This window comes from Natrix helvetica (assembly GCF_964273705.1).
Source record: "Natrix helvetica genome assembly, chromosome: 6".
Lineage (NCBI taxonomy): Eukaryota > Metazoa > Chordata > Lepidosauria > Squamata > Natricidae > Natrix > Natrix helvetica.
The window spans coordinates 23,299,755-23,312,213 of NC_138553.1; the positions used below are offsets into that span (position 1 = coordinate 23,299,755).

Below are 12,459 nucleotides of genomic sequence, written 5' to 3' on the forward strand. Positions count from 1 at the left end.
AAGCCATTCAAAAATGATGAATGTGCCATGAACTGTTGAAAAGAAATCCCTTTCTAAAAACTCTGTTCAGAGCTGTAGTTTTCTACGTACAACATCCGGTGTTAGGTCAATAGTAGCAGCAACTGTAGAAGCAAAGCGATTAGGTTCAAAGATAAAGTGTTGCTAATGCATTTTATCCCATGTAACAGGATTAGGACTTGTGTTTCTACTAACAGGTCAGAAAAAGACTTTTTTCTGTGATTAACTTGGATAACAATAATCATTTGTCTTATGTCCTGGTTATTGGCATACCTTTTCCTAATATCAAAGCTTTTCTACTTCTCCATCTCCACTCTCCCATTCCTTCCTTTGAAAGTACTATTTCATTTTTTACTTTTTGATAGCATGAGGTTATAGTTAATAGTTATTCATATACATAAGCAAACTCTGCAAACGTTAGCACATATTTTTAGACCATAAGCAATATATTGATCTCATAAAAACTTCGCATCTAAGAAAAAATACTAATGAATAAGAATAACAGAATTAAAATTATTACGCAAGCTTCTTCTTAGGAATACATTATATTTTTAGCTTTTTCCTTATCTATTAAGTGACCATAATTGTTATTTGCCATCTTGTATTTTGAGTTCTGCTCCAAGGATATAAATATATGGCTTGGTCTGTCAGAGTAACATATGATGCTACACTGATTTCTTGGTTCAGCAAGCACTGATGTGTTTGAACTACAATTCCCTGGATTTAAAAAAAAAAGAATTTTGGGGATAGCAGTTACTAAAGTAGTAATGCTTTAGTAAGTGCTATCCCCAAAATTCTTTTTTAAATCCAGTGAATTGTAGTTATTACTACTTTAGTAATAGTTGTAGTAGTAGACCAAGTTAGAGAAATCTAATTTAAGAATGACTTGTATTTTTGTGCTTTTTCTCTTACCAACAAATACAGTCAGGTTTTTGAAAAGGTAGTCTTTAATGTTGAAGTTGTTATACATTTAACACTTGAAGAGATATGTTAGTTTGCTTAGCCTTGTAGTTTAGCATAACAATCTTGGTCTATTGCATTTTCTTTATTCCCTCCAGCAATACCAGAATGTGAAGCCTTACAGTGCCCAGAAAATTCCAGGTGTTCTATATCAAGTGTGGATAAAAGTCAACTGGAATGCAAGTGCCTTCCCAATTATGAAGGTGATGGCAAACGGTGTAAACGTAAGTAGCAGTCAACCCAAAATAGCACTTTATTTTAGTTGTAACTACTTTAGGGGCTGTATATTTTCTGTAATATCAGTTCTTAGAATAAAGATTATCAAACTCCCAACAATGCAAAGTGTTTAATGAGACTTCATTCATTCATATGCTTATTTATTTATTTATTTATTTATTTATTTATTTATTTATTTATTTATTTATTCATTCATTCATTCATTCATTCATTCATTCATTCATTCATTCATTCATTCAATGCTTTTCCCGCTACAATTGAGAGATGTTCCATCACCAAAATATGAATGTTAGTGGCAAGGAAGACTAGTCATATCATTAGACAGACTAGGAATATTTTCTTGTCCTTTGGCTCAACCATAAACAGACCCAAGGCCACCTCTGGTGGCAAAAGTGGCCTTTCCCCACCCCTGTCAATGAATCCAATAGTAACTTAACACATATTTGTTTCACTGGATTTCAAATCAAGTGCCAAATCTGATAAAGTATAATTTAATCTTGGTACAATAATACTGAATGATGATATTTGATCAAATCAAAAATGAGCATAGTAGTACATGCTGGTGTGAACTCTTATTTTGCTGTCTTCTTTGTATCATTATTTCCTCTCCAAAGCTATCAATCCATGCTCCAAAATGGTTTGTGATCCCCATGCTGATTGCCTATATCTTGGACCTAATCGTCATAACTGTACATGCCAATATGGATATGAAGGTGATGGCCAAGTATGCGTACCAATAAATCCTTGCCAAAAAAACTTTGGTAACTGCCCTATAAGTTCCACCATCTGTAAATATGATGGCCCTGGAAAGGTAAGTGTACAAGTGGAATAGGCCATGTTCTGCCTATACTGTGGCTTCCTGATCTGTATATAAATCTCTCATGAGGACCATGAGCTGTTCAGGGTTTCCCAATTTTCTGCGCACTTTTCACAGCTTGATGTGTCCAAAGCAATCAAAGGCCTTTCAATAATGAATGAAACAGATACTGACTTGAAACAAATAGGATTTCAAAAAAGACATTAATTCCAGAGAATTTGCAAAAAGTACTTATGGTAATCTAAATAGAAATGTATTCCTTATTAAATATAAAGCTTTTCTGTAATAACACGTCAAGTAAAAAAAAAAGACATTTATAAATCAAATATTATCATTTAATATAGCATTATTAATGTATATGACAATTTAAAGAATAATTTAAGCACAAAAAAGATCTCCGTCCTTTCAGAGTTTGCAAGCTTATATGGGCAAAGAAATGGAAAAATAAAAAATAAAAAGACTGATGGGTAAATGAGCAAATCCCTGTTTTAAACAAAACTAACATGTTTTTCCTTTACATTAAGTCTCACTGTGAATGCCAAGAACATTTCAAGAACTTTGTACCTGGTCGAGGATGCAGTATGAAAGATATCTGTGCAACCAACAATCCTTGCCATAAGAATGCAGTATGCACAATGACTGCACCAGGACGAACCTTGTGAGTACTGCATCTTCTGATGCTTTAGAGCCGGGATGGCGAACGTAAGGCATGTGTACCACAGGTGGCACGTGGAGCCATTTGTCAGGGCACGCGAGGCATTGCCCTGTCAGCTGGCCAGCGCGCCACCTGTGGTACATGCACTGGCAAGCTGAGTTCAGATTTTTTTTAAAGCCATTTTTCGCCCTCCCCAGACTCCAGGGGCTTTGTAGGAGCCTGGGGAGGGCGAAAACACCCCCCCCCGAGGCTCTCTGGAGGCTTCAGTAGCTTCCCTGAAGCCTCCAGAATGCAAAAAATCGGCCCTATGGGAATGGACTTCCGGTTTGCTCATAGGGCCGGTTTAAGCCCTCCGGAGTCTTCAGGGGCCTTCCGGAAGCTTCCCTGAGGGCTCCGGAGGATGAAAAACTGGAAGTGACTTCCGTTTTGCTCGTAGGGTCGTTTTTTGTCTTCCGGAGCCTTCAAGGAAGCCTCCCGAGGGCTCCTGAATGCTCTGGAGGGCTAAAATTGGCCCTACAAGCAAACTGGAAGTAACTTCTGGTTTGCTTGTAGGGGTTTTTTCACCCTCTGGAGGCTTCAGGGAAGCTCCTGAAGCCTCCGGAGGGCCTCAAGGGGGGCAGGGGGGCTGTTTTCTCCCTCCCCAGGCTCCTATAAAGCCTCTGGAGCCAGGGGAGGGCTAAAAAAGCATGCAAAAAATGGGGGAGGCCGCACCTGTCATGCACACATGCGTGCTGGGGGGGGTCACACATTGCATTATGGGTGCGGCATGCCCACGCATGATCCCCCTGCACTCCCCCCCACTTAAGGCATGCAAGCCAAAAATGGTTTGCCATTGCTGCTTTAGAGGAAGTGAAAGCTAATCAGATACTTTGGGGGGGAAATGAAGGGCTGGGGAAAAAATACTGGTGAGAGGTCAACATGCTTACTATTATATACTGACCAAAATAAAAAGATCTGTCATCAATTCAGAGGTGAGTTGCTCCTGATTCGGCCCGGTCTGACCCAACTGGTAGTGGAATTCAGGCCTGGGTCGCAGAACCGGCAGTGACCCAGGCCTGCCACGCCTCCGAACCGGTTCCCTCACCACCGCTAGGCCGCCACGATTTTGGTTTTTAGTGACTGTGCATGCGCCATTCAGTGTAAATTGCTCTGCGCATACACAAAGAACAATTTACATTGAACAATACATACACAGCACACGTCTGATGTGCATGCATGCAAAGTGAGCACGCGTTGAGAACCGGTAGTAAAACCGGCAGCAACCCACCCCTGCATCAGTTCCATGATTGTTGTTCTGAGTCATGTTTCATCTAAAGCAGGGGTGTCAAACTTGATTTCATTGAGAGCCGCATCAGGGTTGTGTTTGACCTTGAGGGGGGGCAGAGGGGCATGGCCTGGGTGGGCATGTCACTTGTTTTGGGGGCACCTGTGGTGGCCAAGTATTAAGGCAGGACTTCCCTCAGACCCTCCCTCCTTCTCATTATAATCTCCTTCCTTCCTTCTTTCCTGCCTTCTCCTTTCTTCTTTCTTCTTCCTTCCCCTCTTTCCTTCTTTTTCTTTCCTTACTCTCTTCCCATATTTCCTTTTTTTTTCTTGTCTTTCCCTTTCTCCTTTCCTGTTCCTTCTTGGATGCTCAAATGCAAAAAGGAAAACATTTCTCCTTTTGTTTTTAGTTTGTTTTGCACATGCACTTCCACCCCCAAGCTCAATTTTTGCTGGCAGAGAGCTGCAGGAGGCTGTCACTGCTGAAAATGGAGCCTGGGAGGGCCACATGCAGCCCTCCCGAGCTCCATTTTCACTGGCAGAGGCACTGTGGGCCAGTCCGCTGTATCCAGGGCCGCCCTATGGGCAGGATCTAAGCACCCCGTGGGCCAAATCCAGCATGCGGGCCTTGAGTTTGACACCCTGATCTAAAGGCAGACTAAATCTCCTGTTAAATACTAAAAGGAAAGTAGAAAATGTTGCTTACAATACTTAATAATCCCTTCTGTACAATCCCTTGAGGTAGTCTTATAAAGCAATTTCAGCTATTTAGACATGCATTCTGTGGCATTTCCAATGCAGCCATGTCACAAAGCAGTTTACAATATTGTTACCTTGCCCTGCTTAATTGTGTCATTTGTAATACATGGGTTCTTAGGCTGGATAACAGCGTATAATACTTTATCACTTTTCACACAGGTGCACATGCCAAAAGGGCTATGCAGGTGATGGATTTGTATGCTATGGAAACATCATACATCAAATTAGAGAGATGAATAACGAACCTGGAGGATATTGGCAAGGAAATCTGATATCTGCAATAGAACTTTTTGGTGGGTAAATTAAAAAAATGTAATGTAGAAAGACAAAAAATGTTTGAAATGCATTGCTACTTATCAGAAGTCTAGATTTAAATGAATTTAGGGGGATACTAAAATCTCCTTAAATATAGCTAGCTGTATTTGTGTCTGTCTGCCTGTCTTTTCTGTCTACCTTCATGGTACTGCCTGAACAAGTCCCTCCAGTTTTCTGGGACAGGTTTTCCAAAAGAGTTTTACCATTACTTCCTTAACAGCAGGGGTGGGATTCAAATTTTTTTACTACCGGTTCTGTGGGCGTGGCTTTCTGGGCATGGCAGGAGAAGGATACTGCAAAATCCCCATTCCTTCCCCACTCTCAAAATCTCCAGAACCTGTCAGAACTGGCTGAACCCACCTCTGCTTAACGGAGGCTGAGACAGAGTGACTGGCGCAAGGTTACCCAGCTGGTTTAATTCTTGAGGCTCATAGACCCCTAGTTTGAGCCTGATGCTTTCACTATGGTACATCGAACTGACTCTCTTAAACTCTATCAGCACCACTTTTTCAATATTTTACAGGATGGGAACACCCAAGGGCTATAAAATCCATATGTACACTTATGGTAAACAGAGTAACGTTTTTTGAATGTTAACTGTGATACAGTGCAGTGTACTGGGAGTTACACTACTGTAGTAAATTTTAGTAATCTTGGTAATAAGTTTGGAAAATTTTAACCAAATTATTATTTTTTGAATGAACTTCAAAAAGGCAACAGAACTGTGGTCAACAGAAATCAACAGAACTTTGGTCAACATAAGTGTTAATCCTATATTTTAAGTAAAAATTACTTTTTACCTCTATGATTTTATCTACATACCCATATTGTCTGTAAAATACAATGCCTGAAGAGTTCTTTTGTTTTAGTTACTTAATATTTACATAAATTCACAAGTCAATAATATATGTCATATACATGCCACTTGAATTATAGTTTAAATTAAAATTAAATATAGTTGTTTAATAATTTGCCCCTTCCATTGTATTAAATATATATATATATATATATATATATATATATATATATATATATATATATATATATATATATATATATATATATATATATATATATATATATATATATATATATATATATATATATATATATATATATATATATATATATATATATATATATATATTTGAAATATTTTTTTAAAAGATTCTGGGTCAGAGAGGTCAATGGGTCAGAGAGGTAAAGGGTCATCCCATTTAATACTTTCAATATTTCTATGTAAAGACCTAGTAACCTCTGGGTTTTTAAACTTAAAATCAGCATATCATAAAATCATAAAAACATACAATAAAAATACAGTTTTATTCAGCATACATATCCAGATGGTCTTGACAAAAATATGCAAGAATCTTTGCCTAGGCCAGGGGTGTCAAACTCGATTTCGTTGAGTCAATCAGGATTGTGTTTGACCTCAGGAGGGCAGTGTGGGTGTGGCCAACTCAACGTCACTTCTGTCGGGGAGAGGGGAGCGGTTAATAAATCCAATAAAAGTAAAAGTAAAGTAAAGGGGGCGCCTGTGGTGGTCTGAGCACTCTGCCAGTGAAAACAGGTTCCCGTGCTCCATTTTCGGCTGCCCCAGCCTCCTGCAACGTCAGGAGGCAGGGCAGTTGAAAATGGAGCTTGGGAACCTGTTTTCACTGGCAGAAGCACCACAGGCCGGTCCTTCGCTGTTTCCAGGGTGGCCCCAAGGGCCAGATCTAAGTATCCCACGGGCCGGATCCAGTCCCCGGGCCTGGAGTTTGACACCCTCAGCCTAGAGTTGAAGCATTTTTAAACATTTCCAACAATTTATAGAAGCCAAATAACATTGCGAAGCAGCTCAGACACCTCCCTGATTCACTGAAGTATAAGGGGACATTTCACTAGTTCTCCGGCTATCGTTAAATGGGAAATGGAAGGAAAAGGCATGTTAGCTCATGAAGAAATCAGGATAGATGAGAACAGTAAAGGAAACTGATAACTGGAGATAGCAAAGATCCGTTCCTATAATTAGTGTTTGTATTTGCATAAATCTAGTGTTATAATATCCCATTCTCTACCACTCTGATGGTTAAAATAAATGTCTTATCTTTTTTTAAAGTCTTCTTGCACTCTATAAATAAAAGTCTCCATGCATAATTTAATAATTATGCATAAATTTTGAACTCTGCAAGTATGAGAAAATTGTTGCTGCTGGAACACTTAAATCCAAATAAGTCACTAGGAAACTCACTATCCTGTTTCCTATCAACCCATCAGCAGCACTATTTTGAATTGTATTTTTATTTTATTTATTAAATGTGTATGCCACCCAGCTACCCTTAAAGATGATTCTGTGTAAGTTAAATTTTCCAGGTTGATGAAGAAATGCAACCTTGGACTCTCCAGAACTAAATCTTGGACTACAATGGCCGCAAAACATGTGTTAGTTAAAACTACATTATTCTATGCATTTTCCCCTCTCGTTTTTCCCTTTTTTCCTTTCCAGAAAGTGCCTATGAATGGCCACTGACTAGTTTGGGACCATTTACGATTCTTATTCCAACAAATAAGGGGTTCAATGGAATCAATGTAAGTAAATGAATTATTTTAAAATACTACTTCTCTGCTATTCATTCAAAAGATTTTTCCCCCCCAGGTTTTCATGCAAACCTGGAAAAAAAAGTGATTGTTATAAAAATGGATTGCATTGACTCCTTTAAATCAACTGGTGGAAAACTAGTGGTCCATGAGAAAATTTTGGTGGTCCACAGAAAAATTATTTACATTTATATTGCACTAAACCGGGGGTCCTCAAACTACGGCCCCTGGGCCAGATAGGTGCAATGAACGTTTGTGTTGCTGCAGAGTCTCCCGCTTCTGGGTCTTTTTGTGCAGGTCAGAGTGGGGCAGAAATTCTGACTTAGGGTCTGTTTCAGTCTCCTGGTGTGGGGCTTCGGGCGAAGGCTGATTTTCGGCCTTCTGGAGGGCCGGGGGAGACCGTTTTTGCCCTCCCCAGGCTTCAGGAAAGCCTCCAGAGCCTGGGGAGGGTGAAAAACTGGCCCAATGAGCTAACTAGAAATTCATTTCTAAATTTCCGGTTTGCCCGTTGGGCCCGTTTTTCACCCGCCCCAGGCTTCAGGAAAGCTTCCGGAGCCTGGGGAGGGTGAAAAATGGGCCCAAAGGCCCAACCAGAAGTTCAGAAATGATTTTCAAGGGGGGGGTAGTGCACGCATATCCAGGTGGGCAGGGCATATTGCATTGTGGGTGTGGGCACTCACATGCATGCTATCATGTGCACACGCACAATTTTGGCACACATTTACAAAAACATTTGCCGTCACTGCGCTATAGTGTCGTTTTGAGGGTAGGAGTTAAAACAATTTATGTGCAGGATGCGAGGGGTCTGTAAATATTTTCACGACCCTCTTTTTTGTCTCGGGCTGTGTACAGGTCCTCAATGGAAGGCAGGTTGGCAGTAATTGTTTTATTCTGCAGTTCTGATTATCCTCTGAAGTCTGTGTCTGTCTGTCTTGTTGGGTTGCAGAGCCAAACCAGACAGTTATAGAGGTGCAGATGACAGACTCAATAATTCCTCTGTAGAACTGTATCAGCAGTTCCTTGGGCAGTTTGAGCATCCTGAGTTGGCACAGAAAGAACATTCTTTGTTGTGCTTTTTTGATGATGTTTTTGATGTTAGGTGTCCATTTTAGGTTGTGAGATATGATAGAATCTAGAAATATGAAGGTCTCTCCTGTTGATACTGTGTTGTCTAATATTGTAATGATGGTAGTATGGGAGGGTCTCCTAAAGTCTACCACCATTATTGAGTGTTCTCTATGTTTAAACAAAATAAAAGCTTCAAACAGTAATCTTTTTGATTCTTTGGCAACCTTTCAGATTAAAGAACTTCTTTCTGATAAAGACAGGACCCAATATTTTGTGAAGCTTCATATTTTTGCTGGACAACTCAGCCTGAATGAGCAGAATGTCACAAGGACGGTTTATACGTTGACTGGCAAGCCAGCAGATATATTCAAGGATGAAACGGTTAGATATAATTGTAAAACATATTGTGTCTTGAACAATTTGTAATGCTTTTTTACAATATTCTACTAGCTTAATACAGCATAATTCAAACTGTTGTTTTTCAAATTAATGTTTTAAAAAGTAATTTTCTGATTGCACTTTCACTATTCACCTAATATATAGGCCTAGAGCAGGGGTGTCCAAACTTGGGAACTTTAAGACTTGTGGACTTCAACTCCCAGAATTCCCCAGCCAGCCATGCTGGCTGGGGAATTCTGGGAGTTGAAGTCCACAAGTCTTAAAGTTCCCAGGTTTGGACACCCCTGGCCTAGAGAGATAACATATAGACAATACAGATAGCCTCAACTTACAACCACAGTTAGTGCTAGATCTTCCATTATTTGGCAAGACATTTGTTAAGTGAGTTGCACCCAATTTTATAAATATCTTTTCCCATGGTTGTTAAATGAATCACTACAGTTTTTAAATGAATCACATAGTCATTAAGCAAATCCAGTTTCCCTGTTGACTTTGGTGGTTGGAAGCCGACTGGAAAGATTGCAAATGATGATCATATAACCCCAAGATGTCACGATTGTCATAAATATATGTCACTGTATGGTCATAAGTACAAGGACCAGTCACTTTTTTCCCATGCTTTGAACAGTTGCTAAATGAATGATCTTAACTTTTGAACCGTTGCTAAATGAATGATTGTAAGTCGAGGACTACCTGTATGTAGATGTACATGCAGAATACATAGATATCATGATCTTATTTTAATGACCCCATAATCCCTTGTGGGGTGGAGTCTGGGCAACTGGATGGAGCTAGCAGAGTGTTTTGATGGCTGGATGCCCTTCCTGTCACCAATGCGGAGTTTTGTTCAGCTGATACATTCTCAGTGTGCCCAGAGAGAGAAATACCTGCCTCTACCTAGGATCAAACTCACAGCCTCCTGCTTGGGAGGCAAGAGCTCCATCTCTAGCCACCGCGCCACTCTACCGCATTATACGTAGATCTATTGTTACTAAACTGCACAAGTCAGACTGAAGTAAACACAGTATTATTGCAGCTACAATACATTCCTGATTGACCTATAGCAGCCTGGTATATCCCTGGGCGCTCAGGATAGACAATACCATCGCCAAAAATTTTCCTATCACCATTTACAGGCTCATGACCAGAGGTGGGTTTCTACCGGTTCGGGCCGGTTTGGGCCGGTTCGGGCCGGTTCGGCCGAATAGGTATTAACTTGGCCGGACACATGCCCGAACCAGTTCTATGCTTGGCACCGCCATCTTGATTTTTTGTTCTGCAGAACAATCTTCATTGGAAAAATTTATTTTTTTCCTTCCAATGTGCGCATGCGCAGACCGTTTAAGGTGCCAAATACGCACACGCACACATGTGCGCAAACAAAATTGCACGCCGAACTGGTAGTAATGCCTTGTCTCCCACTGCAATCCCAAACCAGTGTCTCCTTTTCTCCATTCCAGTTTGGTTCCCCCAGAAAGGAATAGTGATTTGTATCTTTGCTGCCTCTTTGTCATGATCAGTTGACTCTCCTGTCCCCATCCGTACCTCCTATGAGCAACCATTGCAATTCAAGGCAAAGATCAAGCAACATAAAACTATTTTATGATTAAGAATTAAAGTATTTTGCACTATAGGCTCTTTGAATGATTTGTCTATGTACTGCAAGGAGTATAAAATTGCAAGCATTACATCTGATGCCAGAACGAAAATGCTGAATGCAACAAAATGTTTAATAACATAAATTTTAAATAACTACATTAATATATGTATTTTTACATAGTTTGTAAATAATATATTTGATATACAGATCCATTATTTCATATTTGTCTTCTGGGCCATTTTAGGAAAATACGCTAAGAATCAGAATACAGGGAGGTAAGAAGAAAACTAAAATCTTACAAGGGAATATTGCTGCTACAAATGGAATTATTCATATTATCGACACAGCCTTGGACAACATGGAACCTGCTTTTAAAAGTGACAAAGAGGTAAGGTTAAAATAAAATGCAAGGGATTTCAAATTATAATTCTGAATGGAATTAAATATATATTGTGTCAATTTAAGAGAACAAGAGTACATATATATAACTCTGGAACGCCTCAAGCAATTTCAACCAAACCTGGCACACAGATGTGCACTGTGAAAACAAATACTGTGGGGGAAAGACATTCCTAACACACCTCCAGGTATGTGTTCTGTTATGATACAGCCTGTTGTGCCTTCAAATGGCTTCTATTCTAGTGCTGTAAAATGGCTTCTACTGTGCAGTGCAGTGGAGTTGCCATGGTAATGGCTTCACAGTACTCCACAAGGGGACTCCCTCTGGTAAGAGGGAAAATCCAACATTAGAAATTACGTTTGGTCCAGACATTTTCCCCCTATAAATAAATACCCGGACAATGCTGGGTTATCGACTAGTTATATATAAAATAAGCCTCTGTGTTCTGAAAGTCTCCCACATGGTTTGGACTTAAATTTCCAGAATTCCAAGTTTATTGTTAGCACTAAATGATTCTGTGAGGAATATTTTCATTCCTTCCAAGAGAACTCAATAGCTGAATGCTAGAATTTTTTTCATACAAAATAGGTCTCCTACCAAGCCATCATGGTCTCTTCACTTCTGAATTCTAGTATCAAATAGCTTGTAAAATCCTTGGTTCTCTCTGAGCTTGTTTGGTTGCTTGGCTGTTTGCTTGCAGACATTTCCTTATGTAACTAGGTAATTTCATCAGTGCTAGTGAGTGTGGGGTTTGCTCCTTGTTCATATATAGCTTGCCTTGTCAGTATTGGGGGTATGGTTTTTTTTCCTTGAGACAGTAGTTCCTTGATTAAGATATTGCTTTCTGCTTCACTGTTTGTCTGGGGTTAATCCCTGCTTATTTGGGTATTAGCTGCCAGGGAGGACGTATTCTGGTCTTTTGTTTGTTTGTTTCCTTTTTAGCTTTTTTTTTCCTGGAAGTTTACACTTTTCAAAAGAGATCATGTAAAGTTAAGAAGGAGACAAAAAGACCAGAACACTTTCACCTAATCAATATTCAAATTTGACTTTTGTTTTCTTAGAAATCTGTAATGGCACTCCTTCAAGACAAACCAAGATACTCCACATTTAGATCCATGTTAGAGGTAAGGTACAGCCAGAAACAATGAATAAACAAAATAGATAACCCTTTTAAAACACGTGTTAATACTAAGGTGCAATTCCCCACTCCCCCTTCTTTTAAAGCAGAACACATTCCTTGGGACAATGTTGGATAAACATTCTGGCCCTAATACAGTTTTCATTCCAACCGATGAAGCTTTGGAAAACTTGAAAGAGGGCACTCTGGACTACTTGTCAACACATGAGGTATGCCTTTAAATTTTGCATTTATGTTGTAGCGGAAGTTT

At 39.6% G+C, this 12,459-nt stretch overlaps 1 protein-coding gene across 2 annotated transcripts in view; it reads left to right on the forward strand.

Annotated features, from left to right (window-relative positions):
- Positions 1 to 12,459, forward strand: part of STAB2 (stabilin 2) — a 105,783-nt gene that overhangs the window by 11,917 nt on the left and 81,407 nt on the right. For both annotated transcript variants that reach the window (XM_081958485.1, XM_081958484.1), the window contains 9 exons: positions 1,077 to 1,202; positions 1,830 to 2,026; positions 2,557 to 2,690; positions 4,869 to 5,002; positions 7,513 to 7,595; positions 8,904 to 9,053; positions 10,916 to 11,059; positions 12,133 to 12,195; positions 12,296 to 12,418. In XM_081958485.1, the coding sequence (XP_081814611.1) occupies positions 1,077 to 1,202; positions 1,830 to 2,026; positions 2,557 to 2,690; positions 4,869 to 5,002; positions 7,513 to 7,595; positions 8,904 to 9,053; positions 10,916 to 11,059; positions 12,133 to 12,195; positions 12,296 to 12,418 (1,154 nt within the window). The remainder of the gene's footprint in view (positions 1 to 1,076; positions 1,203 to 1,829; positions 2,027 to 2,556; positions 2,691 to 4,868; positions 5,003 to 7,512; positions 7,596 to 8,903; positions 9,054 to 10,915; positions 11,060 to 12,132; positions 12,196 to 12,295; positions 12,419 to 12,459) is intronic.